We start from the raw sequence: 23,376 nt of genomic DNA, 5'->3' as shown, positions 1-23,376 counted from the left end.
CTGACATGATAGCACACACACTTTATTCCTCTCTCTTGGTCTCTGTCTGTTGGGTGTGTGTGCCCATCTCAAACTGCCAGGGAGGCGTTGCTCCTCTACATTCCCCGTCATAACCGTTAAACTCAGGGAAGAATTCCAGCTGAATATTACACAGTTTTACCCAGTTTCCTTTTTATTATTTCAAATAAGTCTTTGCCACCATGAATAACCCCCCTCTGCACCCACACACACCCACACATGCGTTCCAGTCCACTCGCTTTGCCCTGGAGTGATGATCCGATGCCAAATATCTTTTCTCTAAATGGAGATGGGTTCCTGGACGCCTGCCAAATAATTTCCATCTCCTAATCTTTGCCGGCAAAGAAGGAACACAAACACATATTTACCTACAGTTCACAGCTTGCGACCACGATTCACATGAAGCAATGTTCCAGAGTGTTCACACAAGCGCGTGCGTGCATGTGCGCATATGTGCGATGCATATAAGTAGCACTGTGCAGGAGCTAACAACATGGCGCTCGCTCTCACTTCAGCCGTTGAAAGCAAGACAGGTGGCATAAGAGCCTCGATGAGTTGGAAATGTGGGGGAGGGAAAGAGTTGATAGACACCTGCTTTTGGACTTTATGTAAGAGACAAATAGATTGAGGCCTGTTTGTTCACATATGATTGAGCAACACGGCCTGGGGGCAGAAGGCCGCAAATGAATAGGCGTTGGCATTGTCACCATGCCATCAGAATATCAGTCGGACTTCTTATTAAAACCACACCTCTCCCCGAAACCCGCTCACTCGTGTATCCCGAGGCTCACCTGTGTGAGAAAAAAAAAAGCCAGGTGCAAAAAGGAACTGAACCTGGAATGCTTGCAAAAAAAGCAACATTGGTAGACACACTGAAATGAAAAGAATAAAACTAAATGTAGCCTATCATCGTGACAGACAGTGTCTAATTCTCTCTGTATAAACTGCTATGTGAGAGGAACACGCTTGATAGGTAAGGGAGCATAGCACACACATGTCAAACATGCCATTCGCTGAGAAGGCGTGATGATAGCAATGAAACCCTGCTGTCTGACATGATAGCACACACACTTTATTCCTCTCTCTTGGTCTCTGCCACACACACACACACACACACACACACACACACACACACACACACACACACACACACACACACACACACACACAGAGTATTCCTCCTGCTACTCTGTCTTATCAAGTGTGAGTTAAGTCAGGCAGCCTTAGAGCACCCCCTATCAGTTTGATGAGGAGAGAGTCAGTCATTCACTGCTGCTGCACACTGCCGCTGCACAATGTGTACCAGATGGGAGACACAGCTGAAGACAATGGGCCTCTTTCACCAATATTTCCAGTTGTGCGAAAGGTCGAAAAATATATTCAAAACGCACAATAAGCACTTAATGATCAAATGGTGTTGCCACAGGCGAGGAATTGTTTCATTTGCAGCTTTTTCTTTATCTGTGGAGTTGTAATTTTAGTGCGAAAACCTGTAAATAATATGTGACGCCCTCTTGAGTGTTTTTCACACTATTGGCCAGGTTTAAACCAGCCAAGTAGGTAAAGCTTGCCAAGGTGCATCATATATATAAAGTTCCTCTGACATTAATTGCCCATATAAATCCTTCTAATCTATGATTATTGTGCTTGTCCTTATATGCTCTTATAAAGGTGTTTCTGTTGTTGTGATCGCAGCTAGAGCTGAAGGTGATAGGAAATCTAAACATGGTTTAACATGTTTCACTCTGCCTTAAAAGTCGAATAAGAAACTGTGGAATTGTAATTTTGCTGAATGTGAAACATTTGTTTTTAATTAACGATGTGAATTTGATGAGATTCTTCCGAGCGGCGTTAAAAACAGAAAGCGTGAAACTGTTTTTCCGCTCGACTCCTGACCTTATAGAACATTTTTTAATACCAGCTGCACACTGTGTTCTGCTGGTAAAAGGCAGAGTATAAGGCCAGGGGCACTCATATGACAGTCGACCATACTGTATGGGTTCAGACCTGTCTCCATTTCTTTGTTTTCCCCCTTCCATTTGCTGAGCTAAACACACACACGCACACACACACACACACACACACACACACACACACACACACACACACACACACACACACACACACACACACACACACACACACACACACATGTAAACCCCACAGGGGAAAGTGGGATAAGATTCACGCTGTCATTGAAAATAAATGACACCAGCAACGTTGCAGATGGTTGCAATCAAAAATTCAAACAACAAGCGGCCTCGCTTAGCCTAGCCCTTTTTTATTTGTTCTCGGTTGCGTTTGCCAACGAAAGCTGCAACAGTGTGTGTTGTGTAAGGCCAGGCCTGTGTGTTTCATTATCTTATCACCATTTAATCTGCTGCAGTCTCATTTCTTATCATAAATCTTAAATGATCAGCCTGAAAGTGAGCAAAAATAAGGCTCTGCAGCTGACTGTGACTTGTTACTAAATCGCTTGCAAGCTGTGGGGCATGACATTTAGGGGCATAAATCACATTTGCCAAACAATTTTTTAAGAGATATAATAATAAGAGTAAAAAAGAAGGAGCTTTATGGCGTTGCAAAATTGATTTAATGTGTTCGATTGAAAGAGAATCTAAGAACAAACTGCTCGCAGTAAATCACACGTCGCTCACCAATCATCCCCTGTGAGATTATCATCCGGTTACCACAATGTGTGTGAATATTTAGTGTTGTGTTGCATTGCGTATATGCTGGGTTTTCTCCCCCCTCAGCAATTTGACAGCCATATGGTGCGAATAAAAGCAAAAACATTAACTGTTTCACAAGTAGCAGGCCAATCCTGAGAGTAAACAGTTATCACAAGACGTTTCCAGGGTTAGGTCAAGAAAACAGTCCTCTAATAATTCCAATATTAGAAAAAAAAGACCAATCTCTAGAACAAGCAGAGGCCTGTGGTGCTAAACACCAGACGTTAATGTGTGAGTAATTCATAATGATAATCCTATGATAGGTTTCTTTGTCATGGATGTGACTCCAAGCTGAATCAATGAGCCTAAAACAAAAAGCCTAGAGGGGGTGTTAGCCTGCATTAGTCTTAATAAAACAAAGGATGTGTTGTAAACCGAAGGTCAAATTTAACTTGGACCGAATATCTTATACATGTGATTGGTTTGTTTGTGAACATATGCATCGGTCACGCATTTTGAGGGCTGTTTCACAGTTCGTAATATGCAGTGAGTACATTGTGTGCATTCAGTGTCCCTTTTTGACAAGTAGAAATCCCCTGAACGCAGTCTTCCAATAAAAGCCTGTCCAGAAATATGCTGATATTCAGGTTCTCTGCACTTCCAAGCAGAGTATGACCTATGAGCGGCATGTCTGCAGGGCACAAGGCTGTGTTTAGTTACAGTGGATAACCAACTGATCTGACATGTGGTTGATACGCTGGCACCCAGCAGAATCTTCATATTATTACTTGTGTAAAGAGATACCTCGTGACTGGTCTTGACAGCTGACATCTTTGAAATTAAGCAATTAGTTCATGAAACTGACAATAAAACTGTACATATGTACCCGAAGCTTTCTATAAGGTGTTGACTTAATCAAATGTGTGTTTTTTTCCCCAGCACTGCTCAGATCCTCCATGCTGAGGTGTGATCCAGGTCCTCTCTAGACCCCACCCAGCTTAAGGAAACAGCCCACAGCGACACACAGCCCAAGGCCATTGAATGATAGGTCCATCATACGCTTTCCGTCCATCACAGCAGCAGATGTGAAATCAGTAAGAAATTGTAAGGCAAATGGTAAACATGGCTTAGGCGTTTCATGCAAATACAGGAGCATCAGTGCACACAGCCGCACAGGCGAGCATTGTTCTCACAACATTGGATGGAAAGAAAAATATATTTGTTGCTATATTAAAAAAATCTGTTTTCCTTGATAACATCAGAAAGTAAACGAACAAAAATATACCTGCATATTGAGATTTTTACCTTAATTTTGAACTTGTTAGCCTCTTAGGTCATTAAGGCCATCGACAGGAGACAGTGTTCCATGTCAGAGAACAGGTAGGACCAGATTCAAGGCCCAGCATCTGCACTCTAATAACCACTTTTAGCATTTACACTACTCCTCACATGATCAAGCTGAACATCAAACATTTGTCAGCGTTTGCAGAATATCTCAATTTAAGTTGTTGTTTGACACTCGTAAGGCTCCGCTGACAGGTGAGCGGTGATTAAAATGTCCTGTGAAAAGTAGTCATTAAAAGCTTCAGGCAAGATCCGATGCACCCCGGGGACATCTGAACGGCTCGGACAAAGAAATTAGGAAATTTAAAGCGAATCTGTGACAACTAATTATCAGGCTAATTATGCAAGAATTTGCATTCAGCACCAAGGAAGAATTTGCTGACTGTACAGCAGGTGCTAATGTGTAAAAAAAAAAGAAACGAAATGAAGATGTCAAACAAAGTGACCCATGGCTGGAAGGAGGGAAGGCAAATATTTAAGTTAGTCCAAATATGTACCATTTGGCATATTTTAATGTGTAAAAAACGTTGCAATTATTGGTCATTATTCATGCAGGTAAATGTTGAACAAACACACACATGCCGGAGGTGAAACTGTTTGAATTTTGCACATTTGTAAAGATGTATTGAGGGGTATTATTTCCTTAATTAACTGACAGGCAGTGACTGTGACAGAGAATAAACTGCTTGAGCAATATTTGTTATAAATCTGCTGAGGGATGCACCACACTTTCTCATTTAGAAAACAACAACACTGGTTAAAGCAAACATTTAGATTTCAGATTGCTCTTTAAAATAACCGTAACCATTTCAATTGAGGGACGAAATGAGAGATAGGTCAGTGACATGAGGGAGATAAAGTGAGTGGGGTGAATAATTAGCTTAAATGCTAAATGTGTCGGGAGGGACGGAATGCGTCTTTCCAACACAAAACAGATTGGCCAGAGATTACATCATGAATTTCTGCAATGAATTACCCAGATTAGGCCTCTATGAAATTGGATTTAGGAAAAGCACAGCGCTGGGAGATGAAGGTTAGATTGATATAATTGATTTGAAATTGGATTATAGGACTTTTTTATCATATGCTCCACAAAGACATTAAAAAAACCTTCTTCAGATTAAATCTGCGCAATTAAATCACTGTTCCTTTTTTTGGTCGCAGCTTTGGAAAGCTTCAAACTAAGTTAAATGACCCCTTTGTTTTTGAAATATCGTAATTATACAAGTTTAGATTGTCCGTTTATGGCGTGTTGATTTTAGTTTTCTGATGTGAGAGCTAAATTAATTGATTTCCGTGCTCGATTTGAGTTCTGTAATGCTCCTCGAAGGTTACTTTAAAGTGCAGAAAGGCCTTTGTGTCAAGCCAAACATATTCAAAACTGATAACATGTCGAAAAGAGGAGATTTAATTTCAAATGAAACGCATTTCAAGTCGAATTTAAAGAAATTAAGCAGTAACGTGGTGCAGGATCACAAAACAAATGTGAAACGTGATAAAATAACTGTTTGAAAATGAGTGAATATTTAGAGAAAGTAGGAATAAACATTCAGCCACATCTTGGAAAAACATAATCAAAATTGTTTTGTGATGAAATGCATTACACGGTCACACGTGCTTGAACAAACAAACATACACACTCACACACACTTAGCCAGACAGTCCCAATGTAGATGTCATGAGATCATCTCTCGTAGTAAAATCGTATAAAGCTGCAAACGGTATATGAAATACACCAGAATTATCCTAATACATTTTAAAGTTGTAAAACCATTATTATCAAGATATAAAATGACTTTATTTCTATCTAATAAGTAAATAAAACAACAGTGTTATTCATGTGTGTACACGTGTTTTAACTTAGTGAATGTATTTTTGACTAATTTAAGTTATTATCGGCAATCTTCTCTCTTCTTCGGCGCATTTTCAAAGATTAAAACAACTCTTGTATCAATAGCAAAATAAAAACTTGAATTTAGACCTCAAAATCTGAATGAATACTAGTAATAAACCGTACATTGTACACTTAATCATGTATGAAGTGAGATGTCTTGCAGGAATTGAACTCACCTCGTACTGTCTCCCTGTGCGTCAACGATAAGTGCTGCGGGTTCACCTGCTTGCGGCGGGACATTGCCCCGGCATTTACTCTGGCATCGCCCGGTGAACGGCACTTGGATTCGGCTTGGACCGTGGTGTCGGTTCCCTCTGGCTTGCAGGTGAACAACTTTCCCCCTCTCCTAATCCCTCCACTCTTCTTCTTCTTCTTCTTCTTCTTCTTCTTCTTCTTCTTCTTCTTCTTCTTCTTCTTCTTCTGCTGCAACTTTAACGTGGAGGAGCGCAATAAGGATGGAAGACGAGTTTGTCCAAAAAGAAAAAAATGTCCTGCAGCGTCTTCGGGAGGAAGCAACACCTGGATTTAAGGAAGCCAAAGAAGTAGAAGTTTGTAATGGAAGCAGTTGGCTACTATAGCGGCCAATGTGTTTCAGGTATGTTTTTGCAATGACCTTTTGCAGATACAAATCCTGGACACTTCTGCAGCGAGCGTGGTGACAGATGAAGTACGGAGCACTCCACTGGGTGATGGGTTCTTATTTGGCTCCTTTCCCCCTTCTTCCCTTTTTTCTCGAGTTTTTAATGATATGATTATATCATCTGGGGTCAAATGGCTGCTGTTTATTCTAGGATTCCCTACAGTCCTTCCATTTCAGCAGTGGTGCGCTAAAATGACCCTTTGGCACTGACTCCTCCTGTGCGTTTTGGCATCGGCGCGCGGAACGGCAACTCTTGGCTCTGCTGGCAGGAGCCTAGTTGATTGAGAGAGGGAGTGTGAAGCAGAGAGAGGGGGGAGAGAGAGTGCACGCGGGCAGACAAGACACCTCCTCCTCCTCCTCGTCGTCGTCCAACAAGCGAGAGGTCCAATGTTTCCCAGTTTCCTTACAGTGTGAGGCTACTTCGCGTTGACTCACACGATGAAAGCGGCGGCTCTGTTTGGGAGGATCCGTGTGTGTGCAGACTGTATGCAAGCCCTGTGCTTTTGTTTGTGTGTGTGTGTGTGTGTGTGTGTGTGTGTGTGTGTGTGTGTGTGTGTGTGTGTGTGTGTGTGTGTGTGTGTGTGTGTGTGTGTGTGGCTGAGGTTGCCTCCACTGGGGTGGGATGGGATACAAGTCCAAGTGCGTCCGTGACGTTTGCATAAACAGTGGAGAGCAAAACGCGCGGACACAGTCTGGTTGGGGCAGCTAGACGTGGCTCCTTCGAGCTGATGAGCTCCAAACAAAGTCATTATTACTTCTTTCAAAGGCAGTGTCACAATGTCTGCCTTTAGAATCAATGAAGTGACCACCAAATCACTTATATTACCTTCTCTTTATGACCTTTAATATACATTACCCCCAAAAGAGCATCAAATCCTTTCATGTTTCAATTTTCTTTCTTGTGTTTTTTAATCAGAAACCGTATACTTGTTTGAACAAATGATCCATTCATATCATGCATACCAGAAGCAAACTGTTTTTAAATTGCTGGAATATCAAGTTCACCCACACCTATCAGATTAAAAGATATTGGGTTAAAGGTCACCTTTAATTGAGATATTACAAAAATGTATCTTATTGTAGTATTCTACTATATCTAATACGCTTCTAAATGATGATGAATATAATATAAAACACTGATTGTCTCACATTGAATCAGAGAAGGAATGCATATTTTGTTGTGAAGATAATTTAAACATGTTGTGAGGCAACAGTACCCTCTGTTGGCACAGTCAGGACTCATTTCAACCTATGTAGGAGGGGTTGGGGTGGGGGTGGGGGTGAAACCTTAACACTGCCTTACTCTACTTTATTCTTATTTTTAGAATGGAGCCCCCCTTAATTCGCCATTTATACAATTCAGAATAAGAGAGTCCTTGAAGAGCAGATCAGGTTCACTCGGAGGCAATTAATGGCACTAATGGGCAATCATCCTGCACATAATTCACTGTATTCATTTAGATCAGTGTATGCACAGATAAGTGCTTTGTACAGACTATAAGAACACACTCAAGTTTCTTTTTTTCTCCCCACCTTACCGTATAATTCAAACCTTCTCCGTGGTATAATTTACTTGAAATACATTGTTGAATAAAAATATGGAAGCCTAATACGGCCATTTAAAGTTGACACTCTTTCCTCGTGGATCAGCCGGGGAAATTGTGCTGCTATAGCGATGCATTTTATAGTCGGCCATTAATAAAACATGGTGGGCAATTTTAAGAGCATTAGAAGTTTGATTGCTTCAGGGCAGGCCTAGGGGACTTTCAGGACAGTAATTATTTATATAAATGAAATGTCATCTCAGCTCTGGCTCAAGTCGACATAACCTCAGCAGACTCCACATGGAAACACTACTGCACAAACAGCTATCTTTCACAGAGAGGCCCGAGCATGTTGTCGAGCATATTGCTTTGAATGGAGCCCATAAATTCCGCATGTGATGTTACATGAAATGTCTCAGTTTTTGGCATTGAGGGCCAAGAGAGCAAGAGCGAGCCGTGGACACATCGGGATGCTGAAGGAAAACATTTCCCGCGAGTTCACGCACTCTCTTTGCTATCCCTACTCGCTTCAAGCAGCCCCTTGATCCTCACCCCATGGGTTTCTCAATAATACATCAATGTATCCATTATAGCTTGTATCTGCCGGCTGCGGGCAAAGGCAGTTTCAACTGGGTTGCACATGACCAGTAAACCACAAATACACCAACTTGTGGACACAGGAAAGGTTTTAAGTCCAAAGTGTTGCCTCTAAGGAGACATGCATCTCGTGTGTGGTAAAGTGCCAGAGCTGGGAGATACCTGAACACACCTCAGGGCAATACATACACGAGAGACCAGGCTGAGATGGAAGTTTTGTCCAAAGGAACAAGGGACATTGTGTCAGCGTTTTAGGTATTTTTCCCCAAAATGACCCGGGTTTTAAGATTCCACTTATAATTTATGTTAAAAATGCGCCCAGGGACAAAGTTGACGGGGAGCTCTTGCACATCAGTGGACAGTGAATGCAACTTCTGGGTCACAACCTTCGTCACATCCTTTTATCTTCCATTTTTCATGCCTCTCCCATCTGTTTACTCTCTAAAGAATACTTAAATTGCATTAATGTCTTAAAATAGGACAACATATGTGAAAGGGGAAAGAACTACGCTCAGCATAATGCAGTTTTAAGAACAAAGAGAGGATTAAATGTTGAGGTTAAGTGGCAGCCCTTTTTGATGTGTTTCACTACATAAACAATGAAAGGTCCACTCCAGGACAGCTCATGGTAATATGAATATTGCTCTGGGATTTACTTATAGTCGGTGCTTCATTATGCAATGTTTAATATTAATAAAGAAAGTACAATTATATATTATTCATAGGCTGATTTACTGTGGTTGGTGTGCATGTGTGTGGACCTTGAGTGACAGATTGAGATGCTCCCTTGCTACGGGCAATACAACCAGACAAGGCTCTTACTTTTCTACAGGACACATCCTGACAATTTCTCCCACAGTTAAGAGGATTTGTCCGAGCACGGTTGAATATATAATGCATGTAGATTCCCAATTTTAATTTGGACCGAGTAAATGATTCAATGCTGGCTGTCCTCAGAAGAGAGGCTGGGAGGGGAATGGAGAGGGCACAAGATGTTACTTGCACTCTTTCGCTGGAACATTTGAAAAAAAACAAAGGCCGTGATGGTTACATGAGATCTTGTACCAGGTCTAAAAGAGTGAAGTGTGTGAAAAACATATTTCATTGCAATCATTAAATCATTTTTTTTTACAAAATCATTGCACTGCACTGCTAGTTTCTCTGTAGACTCACCATTGGTTGTATGCATTTTATAGCCATATCCCATATGCATTTAAAGGATTACAATAGTTTTAGCTTGACATATTGATAAAGGGGTGTAATTATTGCTCTTTTATTCAACAAAGAGTTTAATTCATCGTCACAATTAGCTGTAACATATCATATGTAATTAAGGAATATTTTCTTGTGTTTCTCTAAACTCTCAGTCAAGCTCTAGATTTCTAGAATGACAAAAAAAAAAGAAAATGTGTTTTTAAGATATTATACAAAAAATATGTATGGTATGTCTTGAGTCTCATTTACTCCAGCACATGGCACCATGGACTTCGGAAATGATTAAAAAGTCAGATTTATTTAATTCATGAAGATTTTTTAAAAAGTTGTAAAAAAGGGGGCTACTAATTATGTATTTAAAGAGCATAGCAAACTGCTGATCCCGAAAACTTTTAACAGATAGCCTACCTTACAAAGCCTAACATAATAACATAACATAAGATTGAAAGGCATAGTACATAATGAAATAAATAATTATAGTGCAGTAATATACTTTCCTTATATAAAACAAATAGGCATTTTATGTTTGATGTTGATATATTTTTAGTGCTGCTCCTTTTGTAAAATATTCTTCTTTAATCCTACTACCTGTTACTTATTTGACCATCCTTTTACCATCCGTTTGTCAGTACTACATATGGGTGTTATAACAATTATTATAGCATTTTCAATATTTAAAACAATATTTAGTGGCACATTTATGAATTTATACCCAATTTATTGCACATCCAATATATTACCTTTAACTTTTCAAACATATTGAATCCATGTTGTTTGAGTTTGTGATTTGAATACTTGTCAGGCATTTTAAGACATTGTAATACTTGTTCAATTAAGTCAGCTTTTCAAATCATTATTTGCATGTGAAAAACTTACAGTCCTGGCTGCCAAAGTCCAAAGGTGATAAATTGTCTCCCTCTAGTGGATAGTTTGGGGATAACATATTTTCATCATGTTAACAAGAACACTTGTATACTTCCAAGTAGCCTATGTATTGTTGTATTATTTTTTTTCTAACAGAAAAAAGTAGTTTACAGAGCGTTGAACATAAGATTCAGGAAATAAAAGTCTAATCCAAAATACAGCCACAGCACACGTGTGTCAGATATCCTGCGTCATGACGTCATTCAGAATTGTATCTCTGACGTACTCCATAATGGCGGTGCCCTTGTTACAATGGGGGCTGTTGTGGATCACTTGTTAGCCATACTCTTTTGAATGACTATTATTTATTAACACAGCTATCTGATTTGGTTGATTTATTCCAACGGCTACATGTTAAAGGTAAGAAACGTTTCAAATGACAACAGAATTCTGGCTAGTTTCGATGGAGCACAGTCCTCCTCGCCTCGGCGGTGTTAAGACCGCGAGTAAAACAAGTTTGCTAGCCGATGATGCTAGCGAAGATTATCACCTGTCTGGCATAATGCTATTTCTCAACTGTTTTTATTTTACAATTTAATAATTAACCTTGTCTGTGTCTTTAGCTGACGTTACCGGCCTACAATTTAGCCCATACATAATATACCGATAACAACACATTAGTGGTTATTTGGTGATGTTAGTTCCACGCAGCCAACTTTAGTTCCCATTAGCCATAGCTCGGTTAACATGATTAAATGCTAATGAGCTGTTAGCATTTTTGTTATGCTAATTCAGGTTATTCTTCGTTGTTTTGAACCCATATGAGTGTGTTAATCATGTCACATGATTACTTAATGAATGGGATGAGAAGAGCAATGCCAACCATAATGTCAAACGTGTTCTTTTGCTTTTCTAACTTTAGGATTGTTAAACTGTAAGCAGCTATTTAATTAGCATCTACAGAAACTGGACATGAGGAAAATACAGGTCAGCAAATGTAACCCATTCCTTATTTGCATAGTTTTGACTGACTATGCAGAAATGTTTTAAGCTATTTACAATTAGTTAAAGTATACCCAGTGGTGGAAAGTAACTAAGTATATTTACTCAAGTACTGTACGTACAACTTTGAGGTACCTGTACTTTACTATTGTATTCTATACTTCTACTCCACTACATTTATCTGACATATTAAGTTACTAATTACTTTGCATGTTCATATGATTAATAAACAATTACATTAACAAATAAATAAACAAAAACATAAAAAGAAATCCATTTAAAGGTCCCCTATTATACTGTTTTTCATCAATATATTATAGGTCTCAGATATATATATACAAAACATGTCTCTGAAGTGTTTGGCTCCAAACACCAAACAGATCATTGCAGCATCCCATAAACCCCTTTGTTTCAGACCTGTTTCCAAAGTGCTGATTCTCTGTCTGTTACTTTAGATGAAAATAAGGAGCCCCTCCCCACGCCCCCCTGAGAGATATTTGGTTAAAAAGAACTCAATGGTGCTCTAGGAGGAGATTCAGGTGATAAGGGGTGTTTCTCAATGTCGAGTAAAGTTGCTCCAGTCCAGAGCCACTATTTCAAGAATACTACGTCATTGAGTGCCGCCGAAGTACTGTTCCAATGTCCAGCATACTTGGAATTCTACCTAGCCCGGCGTACTTCGTTTGGAGAAATGTCGAGGCTGCACATGTGTAGACTCCGGTCTTAAAATCCCCACAATGCTTTGCGCACGGACCAATTTCCCCAAATCTGTGGCGGAAAATGTAAGGCGGGGCCTCTCATATGACGCACACTTGCTAGCCTGTTCCACTCTTTGTTTTCCGAAAGCCAGGAAGTATTCTTGCCTCGCTTCTGAAGCAAGACGCTCGGAAGACATGTGCTTCCAAGCAAGCGTACTCGAGATTGAGAAACACCCACGGGGCCAAAATCTGATCAGCTCATTCTCAGGCCGGTTTTTATATAAATGGATCAGGACAAAAAGTGAGCAAATCTTTTTTCCTGAAACTTTCAGAATCCCTTTCACAGAGGGGACACATGTTGATGTAGAAGAGACATGAAGAAGTGGATTTTGCATAATAGGTCCCCTTTAAATAAATTAAAAAAAATTAAACAACTAACAATAGATTATGTTGTACAATAATGATTAAAGAAACCTGGCAGAATAAAACTCTTTAAAGTTAGATGCACCTTTACAATAGGGGCAATTACATACATTTTTACATTATTATAATGTAATTCTGCATACGTTATTTTACTTTTGCTACAATAGTGGATGCTAATACTTTTTCCTCTAATAGAGTATTTCTACTCTGGTATTAATACTTTTACTGAAGTATAACATGTGGGTCTTCACCACTGAGTATACATCTTAAAATCTCAGCTTGTATTAAGTTTCACGGTGTTTACAGTTTGTTCTTAACACAACACTCGTATCTATGTATTTCAGATAGAAGTACAGGGCATAGATAGATACAGAAATGATCATGCTATTCTAGTGGTAGTGTTTATTGTTATAGTTATGACTTTAGTCTGTCTGACAGTTTACCAAATACACCAGCATTATTAGTATGATTGAGCACTGTTTCCTGTAAATGGTGTTTTATAACTGCAGTGTTTTATGCATTCAGTCAGGTGCAGCGGGTCCATCCTCCGTTGCCTCTCCTCAGCTCATGAAGGAATTCAAGGAGAACTTTTCAGGCCAAATAATTCTGGACCACATCAAGCCATGCTGGTACTGGGACAAGAAGGATTTAGTCCACAGCCCTTCCCAGTCTGAAGGCCTGGACCCGGGGACAGAGGCCCGGTATCGGAGGGAAGGAGCCCGCTTCATTTTTGACGTGGGGACCAGACTTGGCTTGTATCCTTGATTTGATTTATCTGCATGTGGAAAAACCTTGAAGAAATGATCAAACTAAAGACACTTTCCTCTCCACTTCAACTTGATTTGCATTAACATTTTTGTAATCAAAACAATGGGTTATGATATCTAATGATCATAATGCCACATTCAAAGTGATCTATCATTTGTCTGAAATGATTTTACATAGCTGTGGAAGATTTTATCTTACAAATAACTGACTGGTTTTCGTGATATCCTTGACTTTCATCTGCAGACATTATGACACACTGGCAACTGGCATCATATATTTCCACCGCTTCTACATGTTTCACTCCTTCAAGCAGTTCCCTAGATATGTAAGTTCAAAAAATTGTATTTTGTTAGATTTTCCTCTTCTTTAAAAATGGACCAAGTACGGTGGATTAATGTTGTGATTTGTGTCCCATCAGGTCACTGGTGCATGCTGCCTTTTCCTGGCAGGGAAAGTGGAGGAAACCCCCAAGAAGTGTAAAGACATCATTAAAACTGCCCGCAGCTTGCTGAACGATGTGCAGTTTGCTCAGTTTGGAGACGACCCGAAGGTGTTGTTTATATAACTTGCCTGTTGACTGACTGCTTACATGAGACCTTTTTTAATGTAATGAGTGCAAAGGGATACACTGTAATATAGGCAGCTCTCCATCTTGGAAAGCTAAAGAAGGTTACACTAATATTAAATGTTAAGTAAAGAACCTTTTGAACCTTCTCAACCCAATAATTTCTCAATCATAGAAGCATAGTTAAAAACATACAAACTTGGAATTTCAATAATATTTCATTTGATTAGGACCTATTGTACCTTCCATTTTGGAATGACCCATTTTTTCTTATTATTCATATCTAAATGTATTTTTCATTATGTTAAACAGTACGAATATTTGCAGTATTTCTTGTATATATTTTTCTCAAGGGCAGCCAACAGCTCGCAGTATGCTTTCGTTTTAATACACTTAAGTCAAATTTGATTTGAAAAAAAGGAGTAGACTACATTGTCCTAAAAAAACTACAGTCATGCCCGTGGGTCAGAGTTGGAAAAACACGAGTCTAGGTGAAAGGCTATTGAGTGAGTTAGCCATTAGCCCCCCTGCTTGAGCCTGTTGTGTTTTTACCATTCAGGATATTTAAAGTAGTTTGTGTTTGTTTCAACAGGAAGAGGTGATGGTGCTGGAGAGAATTCTGCTCCAGACGATCAAATTTGACCTGCAGGTCGAGCACCCTTACATGTTCCTGCTGCGCTACGTCAAGCAACTCAAAGGTGACATAGAAAAAGAATGATCCACGGAGAGTAATACATTATTACATTTAGACATTTGGAAAACTGATATGTCTCTTTCTTCTTGTTAAAGGGGACAAGAATAAGGTGTGCAAGGTGCTTCAAATGGCATGGACCTTTGTCAACGACAGGTGAGCCGTTGGCATGGAACCTCTCTTTGTATTAGGACCTGTGTCCACATAGTGTCTTCTCCCTAGAGAAATGTCTTGACATCACTGCTCTGTTAGACTGACCAGCTTCGCAACTTGCATTTCATCTTCGCTTTGGGTTACTATTTATTCTTTAGATACAGTCTGATATAACTGGAAGATTCTCGTCTTACACTTACTATAAATGACCATGCAGCAGCAGCAGCATCAAGGGTCGGCCTATCTGATCTTTTGTAAACGAATGGTCATTTAAGGCCCTGTTATCTGTTTTAAAGACACAAGGAATATAGAATGAGAAAACAGGGTGATGTCTTGTATTGTGAGGAGAGAAGACTGAACAGTATCCCTTGTGTCCCTGGCAGCCTGTGCACCATGCTGTCCCTGCAGTGGGAACCAGAGATCATCGCGGTGGCTGTCATGTACCTGGCGGGGCGCCTCTGTAAGTTCGACATCCAGGAGTGGACCGCCAAGCAGTCGTCACGGCGATGGTGGGAAATGTTTGTGCAGGACGTCCCTGTGGAGCTGCTTGAAGGTATTCATCATGACACTTCCTGCATCTCCTGCGATATTCAGCTTCATCCTTTTGCAGAATTGTCTCAACCAAAAAACGTCCTTGTCTTCCCAGACATTTGCCACCAGATCCTGGATCTGTACTCCCAGGGAAACAAGCCCATCCCTCAGCCCATCCAGGAGAAGGAGAGGGCAGCCGCTCCCCAGATCCCTCCAATCCCACAGGGACTGCCACCAGCCCCCGTCCCTCCCCCCCCACCACCACCAAAGAAGACTTCTCCTCCGGGAGGCAGCCCCGCACGCCAGCTTAAACGCTCACATGTGAGTATACGCTCCAATTGCATTTCTCAAGACAAAGGCCAATGGCAAGTCCCCTGATTTAGATTTTTGTATATGTTTATTTGCTCTTGTTAAACTTTATTCAAACATTTACATTCAACAAAACCTACCTCAAAATGTAACCTAGTGCTTTACCTAATATTAAGGACATTACAATGCTGCAATTCTCTTACATCTCTTACCATTTTATAGTTAAATACTTCAAGTCATTACAAAATAAAAGATCATATAATTTATTGACATTCACTTGGCACTCCATCAAGACGTAGACAAATAATAATTGCCATTTTGAAAGACAGTTTTTTATTAATTCAACGGGAGCCCTAGGGTCCCTGGTTCAAGTCCCCGTACAGACTTTAGATATGGAGTGTGGACTGCTACTTGGAGAGGTCCCAGTTCACCTCCTGGACCCTGCCGTGGTGCCCGGACAACCCCCCCCCCTCACCATTGCTCCCCAAGCACTGTAGAATAGCTGCCCACTGCCCCTGGTACTAGGATGGGTAAAAAGCAGAGAACACATTTCACTGCGTGTGCTTTGTGCTCTGCATGTGTGACCATTAAAGAGGGTTTCGGGTTATGAACAAATACTAATTTTATCACTGAATGTATTTTGAAGAATCACTGCATACAGTTACAAAAATGTGCTTGCTAGCATCATAAAATATCTAATAGCTTAATGTTAAAAAAAAAATTGTACATTCCCAAGTGGTCACTGAGTATTTGCATTCATGTTTTTAATGTTTTTGTGTTTTCAGACATCTCCAAAAGATGAACCAAAGCCTCCAGGTAAGACTTGTTAAACCTCAGCCAGGCTGAATCCTTCTCATGTGTTTATTCACTAAAATCCTTCAATCTAGGTTTGCTAATTCACCTGACTTCAATTAAGATTAAAAAAATGGCAACATAACAGATGCATGCTGTTGATTCCAAATGCCAGGATTAGTATTTTTTTTAAGGATTTATTAATAGTGAAGCCTGCAACAGAGTTTCCTATGAAATCACTAAAGTTTAACATGTTTTTAACGGGTATCTTTTAATTCACAGAACAAGTTGGATCAAAGATTCCTCGACTGGAGAGCCCCATGCCCCCTCTGCCTACATCGCAGCCTCCTCCAGGTAAAGTAATGCTTATCTTCCTATTGTAGGTCTAGTTATGGAGGAATTTGGAGTGTTTTGGGTTGGTTATCCTGTGTCTCATTTGGGATACTTCCCTTCGAACACAGCGCTGTCTGAAATCATATAAGGTTGTCCAGCGTTCCACCCTCAGTTTTCTGCATTTTGCTATACCTTGCATTTAGACACACTTATGCCCTCAAAATAGCCAATGTAAGCACAGAAGTATGCAAATATAGGCTCAGCACCATAGTGTACGTGCTGGCCTCTTCCCAACACCCCGCTGTCTGTTTGCGTGTCCCATCATAGAGCCTTAATGAGCAGCTGGGACCCCCTGCCTGGGCCCCCAGCTTAGAAAGCAACCCCTTTTTAAAGATTTTAGTCTTTTCAGTCTGCTTGCATAACCAGCCACTCTGTTTCCCAACACACGCATACTCCTAGCCTCAGCCCAATCCCAGGCCAATCTGATTAGTGCTTGAGCCCAGTAATGAGACCTCTCGTGTGGCAGTCTGGGAAAGGAAAGGTTATTTTGGAACATTTTGGAATAAGTAGCAGTGTTTTTTTTACAGAAAAGATGCCAAACTTTGAAGTTGTTTTCTCCTTGTCCACTCACTTAGATCGCAAAGCCCCGCTTCCAGCCCCTCCCACGGAAGCAGAACCAATAAACGAAGTCGCTCCTCCTCTCCCGCACGCTCCACCTCCACACAAGCCCCCTCCATTACCCCACCGCCCTCCTCCACCTCCGCCCTCCAACTACATCATGTCCACCACCAGCTCCTACATGTCCGGAGAAGGCTACCAGAGCCTGCAGTCCATGATGAAGACGGAAGGCCCCTCCTACCCCCAGATGCCTCCCAACTATGCTCCCCCCATACCACCGTATCACGTCTATCCTGCCGCACCACCTCCAGGCCTTCCTCCCTCCAACTACCCGCCGCCCAACTTGGCGCCGGCTTACCCGCCGCCAGGCTACAACAGCTACCCGCCTCCACGCATGCCTCCAGGCCACGTTCCCCCTCAGGTTATAGGTCTCCCTCCTGGTGGCTACCCTCCACCCCCAGGACAGTCTCAGGTGCCCATGCCCCCTCATCACGGTGGGTGGATGAGATGAGAGTGAAACACGGTCCATGAACTGAATCTGTGAAGAGCCACAGCTGGAGATTTTAACAACGGGAATTTGTGTTACGCAGCAGGGACACAGAGAGGGAGAGCCTGACCGCTTTCTGTACGACTTTTGTTGTTCTTAATGAAGGCTTAATAACAAATACACTGAAAAGGAAAAGTGAGGCCTAGTTCCAGGAGCTTGTAATGAAAACTGTTCACACATGTTATTGTACTGGAATATTAGCACCCTGAGTTTAGTTTTGTCAGACATGCTCATTCAATAATGGTGGAGTGATGAAATGTACAGTTTTTACTTTTTGCGTAGATCAAAGGTCTTATATTTGCGTCTTTATTGTATCACCCTGATTTTGGTTCTCCAAATTTCCAGTCATTAAAGTGTCTATTTTGCAGCAATCTGTTTTTGTTTTACTCAACATTCCTACTGTTTTGCTGAGACAAAACTTGAGAAGGCTGTACATGCAGTAGGTAAATAAAGAGGACTGACACGTTCATCAATATTCAAACGCTCTATTGTCATACTACATTTCTGTGAAAACACTTTCATGTCAATTTATGCCACTGCAACTCATTTCCTGTCTATTTTTGTTATGAATCTGCACTGCAGACAGTACTACATGAAATAAATACAACAGTCATCTAACTAATCATGTCTAACACTGGACAGTCAAAGTTATATTTGTACATATACATTTTCTTTTAGAGTTCCAATCCATATGTGCCTTAGTCAGGCTTCTCTTTTCTGTATCCTGCACGCAGCTTTGTTTTGTCTAAGTGGCACTTACGAAAATAAAGACCTGCTTTCCTACTTAGACCTGAGTAGTGTGTTTTCAATCTGTATTAGTTCAAAATGTATGGATCATTAAATTGTAACTGGATGTGTATTATGTACTGCATGTATTGTATTGCTACATTGTCAGTTGAGCTCAAATACCCCTTAATCTGCACCACTGTTATATGTAGTCCATAAACTGAAAGTAGCTGAAGATATGAAAGCTAATTGTAGAGTGGATATAGTTTAGAACATTTTTCATAAAACGAATATGCAGCCAAATATATATTACTTTAAGCTACATTTTAGCTAGTTTTACCATAAGTATTAGCTAACTCAACTTTTACTGAAAATATCTGAAAAAACAACATAGTATAGTATGTCGAAATATGAGAAAACACGACAAGGTATGGTATGTAATGCATGTGAGAAGAAAACACCTAGCATACGTTGAAAAGATCAGAAAAAAAGACATGGTATAGTATGTCGAAAATATGTCTAATGACAGCATGGTAAACAAAATATGATAAACGACAATATTGTATGTCGAAAATATGATTTTAAAAAATGACATTGTAGGCTATATAAAAAACGAGGCATATTATAGTATGTCGAAATTATCAGAACAATTTACATTATGTCAAAAAGTTCAAGAGTAAACATGTCATAGTATAGTCGAACATTTCAGAAAAGGTGAGTAACGTATGCTGCAGCAGTTTCACTTACAGTACTGAACCAGCAGAGGGCAGTCTAAGAACACACGCTTCATCAAAGAAAGACAGCACTTCACAGTTTCTTTAACCAACTTCGTTTATTTTCTCCCAAATTTTTCTAAAAGTGGCCTATTTCATGTCTTCCTTTCACCTGCCAAATATTCATCTCATCAGTGAAATTCATAAAAAGAAGTTACAGCCATGCTAGTTACTACAGGAATCAACATTTACTCTGTAGATTCTAGGATTCTGTACTGTGGTTTTAGCATATAGGCAGAAACACTATAGATGTTTAAAAAAAATACAGTTGGGTTCCAAATCAAAATACCATGCAGGACAAAATGTGGCACATTTCAAGTCAAATGCCATTAATAAAGTATTCAAAATTGCATCATGGCTTTAAATCAGCTCCTAGAAAAAAGGACACTTTTAAAAAACCATACTTTGATTTATTTTAGACCCCGTTGCTTGAGAGGAGCATGGCGGACAGCCTCAAAATGTTCTAATTTGGAACAAATAACACTAGAGATGGGAGAGCCCGACCTGGCAGTCACTAAATGTATCTATCAAATAACTTTGAGTAAATCTGATACATTTAAAATATGACTGTTCAGTTATTGATTGCTCTCCCATCTCTATCTGACACCTTGCAATAAATACTTTGATAAACAGCGTTTGTTCATTATGACATCAAGAAATACTAGTTTTTTTTTCAGGAGACATCTAAGGGAAGACTTATCTCATATTCTAATAAAAAAAGATTTTAAGAAACATGCGCCGCATAAACACACCTGCTGAATCCACAGAAAAGGACTGAGCTCAAGAAAACGTTTTCTTTCATCTACTGAGATATAAAATAATAAACAAGTAATTAGGAGCATTCCAATAATGCCGTCCAAACTAAACTTAGGGTTTAATATTTGGCCTTGACATTTTTTAATAATGGGACAAGGCTATGGATTCAGCAAATGCCTTCAGCAGTCTTCAACCGAGTTGTAACCAGGGTTCAATAGAGAAGAAGAGGATACACAGGCAGATGCTACAGCTGCAAGAGAAGCATTCAGTCTCCTCTTTCTCTCTCTCTCTCACACACACACACACACACACACACACACACACACACACACACACACACACACACACACACACACACACACACACACACACACACACACACACAAAGCTGTAGCCCTCCCAACCTGAGAAAATGATTGTCGAGCATGCAAACAGCATACAGTTTTAGTTCATTTTTACAAAGTTAAAAAAAATTAGCCCGAGGGGATGGTCTGATTCAGAATGGCCTTGATACATTTCCAATACAGAGAGACGGAATTACAGCAATACATCTGGAGAAGAACTAAAAGAAGAAGTTAAAAGAGGAGTTGTTGTTTTTTTACCAAAAGAAAACCCTGTTTAAAAGGTCTGGTTGTGTATGCTTTTCCAACTAAAATTATTGATCACATGGCCACGCTAGAATACAAAAAAAGATAAAAGTAAAATCAACAATAACAATGAAAGTAGTGCTATGGTTTTATACATATAATACACAAGTTAACAGTGATCTCTAGACGTTATTATCCATAGACTTGTCTTATGAGCACAAGGCGCTAGGTCACAGTGGGTTTCACATTAGTTAACACTTTAGAATGCTAATGCTAGTTATACTCATTGACCACTAGGGGGGGGGGGGCAATACATGTGACAGGAGCTAGGGGGTCGCTAAAGGAGGTACTATCAAAATGTATCTGAAGATACCGCAATCGTGTTGCCTTCACATCCATGGCTAGACACTTTTTTGTCTGTGCTTGAAACCATGTCTTATCGTTAGCTTAATGTACCACAGCTATGCTCTGTAAAAGCCATCAACACAATTGTTTCGTTCTTCAGAGAGAGATCGTTGTGTGGCCTTCAAATCAACGAAGAAAATCGGTGAAACTAGCTGCAGACGCTTAATAAGCTCTGAGATAAAGACAGTTGTGCATGTGGATAACATGCTAACAGGTAGCTATCTGAGCCAGTCAATAGAGAGCGTCTGTCGGAGGAATGCTGGGTTCTGTAGGCAGTAGGGGAGCACGGCATGATGGGTTGTGTAGGCGCAGGTGTTTTCAGGTGAGTACTGTAAATCTCTCTCTCTCTTTCTGTTGCCATGCTACAGCGGCCCTTTGAACTGGTTCCCAGAGAGGTGCTGTCTGATGGACAGCTTTGATCCTGCTGCATCACCCAGCTTTCTCCACACCACCTGCAACACGAAGAGGAGGGAGACGTTGAGAGAGGAAGAGTGGGAGAAACAGACACTGAAAGAGTAAGGCTAGGAAAAAAAAAAAAAAGGACTGTCTTTCTCTAGAGTGAACTCTTCAAATGCTCGCAGTTTGACTTTGAGCTGCACACACACACATATTTCAGTATCTCTGTCCTCTATCTCTGTGAGATCTCTCTGCCAGTGAGTGGGGGCCCCCCGGGGGACCCTACTGATATTACAGAGGTACTATTGTAATGCACCCCAGATTCCTGGCCTGTCACATACCTCTGCAGGGCCCAGATAGCCTTTCTCTCTAATCAGCGGACCTTTTTTATCCCGGGTCGGGCCTTTCAGCACCCATAGAGAAAGATGGAGGGAGATGAAGAGAGGAAGAATGGAGGGGGGAGTTATTTTTTCCCCCCGCCGCTCCAGTTTAATTGCTCTGACAGCTCAACGACGAGCCTTTACTCACGGCTTCCAGTTAAGAGTTGGCTTCGGAGCAGGGGTGATGGAGGGAGGGGGGGGGAGATGGAGAGATAGATAGAAAGAAAAGCAAGAGTGCCCAGGACACTGCTGCATGTCATTCCAAACCAAATGAGTCCACACGAGGCTCCCTCATTAGTGAAAGCAGCTCAAAACCTGACCTGATTTGCACCCAGCAGAGGAGAACTGTGTAACTGAGGGACAGAGGCACAGAAAGAGCTGGAACATTGTGAAGTGTTGCACTTACGTTGCACATCTCTCGCACAATGGCCTTCTCTTTCTCACTGAGGTCGTCCTCGTAGTCCTCGGGGACCTGCTTGTCCAAGTTCTCGTGGACCTCCAGCACCTGGTGGAGAAATGACAGATTAGTCATTAGTCATGTGACAAAGCTGATACTGAATAAGTTGTGTGAAAGTAAACAGATGTCTTCTTTCACTAAGAAGATAAGCAAAAAAGCTACATTTTATTCAATGTAGCATGGGATGTAAAAGTGTTCATTTTCCAATAAACAAAATGATATTACACAGCAATAAGTGGGGCTGAAATCAACATGGAACAGGGCTTTCGACTAGTGGGATGGTGATGGTGAAAAAAGAAAAATCCTAGCAACAATCACCCTAAAATGTTATGTATGTACCTTCATGGCATGGACCACTGCTTCAGGCTTCTGGGCGCAGGACAGGTAACCTGTGGCGGGAGAGGACTCACTGGTGGGGAGACGCCCGGTACCCTGGGGGGGAGAAGAGGGAGGAAGAAAATTAGGGTTGTTTTTCATTTCTTTCAGTGCACAGCAATAAGAGGTGACAAAGATTTAAAGGTCCCATGACATGGCCATTTCTGCTGATCCTAATTCCATTGTTGACGTCTACTAGAATAGATTTACATTGTTCAATTTTCCAAACTCACATTGGTTTTTCATATAGCATCTCTGTATAGTATGTGTATTCACTCTCTGTCCTAAACGGCTTGTTGGAGC

General features: G+C 40.7%; 3 protein-coding genes across 4 annotated transcripts in view; 1 reads left to right on the top strand and 2 right to left on the bottom strand.

Annotated features, from left to right (window-relative positions):
- Positions 1-7,019, bottom strand: part of LOC104967656 (B-cell lymphoma/leukemia 11A-like) — an 8,638-nt gene extending 1,619 nt beyond the window's left edge. The window contains exon 1 of the mRNA XM_010797164.1: positions 6,105-7,019. Coding sequence (XP_010795466.1) covers positions 6,105-6,168 — 64 coding nt within the window. The 5' untranslated portion in view covers positions 6,169-7,019. The remainder of the gene's footprint in view (positions 1-6,104) is intronic.
- A 4,064-nt stretch (positions 7,020-11,083) lies between these two features.
- Positions 11,084-19,005, top strand: ccnk (cyclin K). Of its 2 annotated transcripts, XM_010797154.1 has the most exons (12): positions 11,084-11,208; positions 11,711-11,775; positions 13,437-13,666; positions 13,923-14,004; positions 14,098-14,229; positions 14,837-14,942; positions 15,034-15,091; positions 15,472-15,641; positions 15,735-15,940; positions 16,714-16,744; positions 17,003-17,074; positions 17,689-19,005. In XM_010797154.1, exons 2-12 carry the CDS (start codon positions 11,761-11,763, stop codon positions 18,180-18,182), a joined length of 1,596 nt encoding a protein of 531 aa, XP_010795456.1. In that variant the 5' UTR covers positions 11,084-11,208; positions 11,711-11,760; the 3' UTR covers positions 18,183-19,005. The 2 variants fall into 2 exon arrangements, with proteins under 2 accessions (XP_010795456.1, XP_010795457.1); XM_010797155.1 differs by lacking the exon at positions 11,711-11,775.
- A 752-nt stretch (positions 19,006-19,757) lies between these two features.
- The window catches only part of LOC104967655 (coiled-coil domain-containing protein 85C-B), a 49,745-nt gene continuing 46,126 nt past the window's right edge, over positions 19,758-23,376 (bottom strand). Inside the window, exons 5-7 of the mRNA XM_010797163.1 lie at positions 23,038-23,130; positions 22,648-22,746; positions 19,758-21,917 (exon numbers count right to left, since the gene is read on the bottom strand). Coding sequence (XP_010795465.1) covers positions 21,828-21,917; positions 22,648-22,746; positions 23,038-23,130 — 282 coding nt within the window. The 3' untranslated portion in view covers positions 19,758-21,827. The remainder of the gene's footprint in view (positions 21,918-22,647; positions 22,747-23,037; positions 23,131-23,376) is intronic.

The sequence above is a fragment of the Notothenia coriiceps genome, unplaced genomic scaffold (genome assembly GCF_000735185.1).
Source record: "Notothenia coriiceps isolate Sejong01 unplaced genomic scaffold, NC01 NC01_scaffold00037493, whole genome shotgun sequence".
Lineage (NCBI taxonomy): Eukaryota > Metazoa > Chordata > Actinopteri > Perciformes > Nototheniidae > Notothenia > Notothenia coriiceps.
Note: the sequence above shows the minus strand (reverse complement) of the source record. Positions and strands in the feature narration are given on the sequence as shown.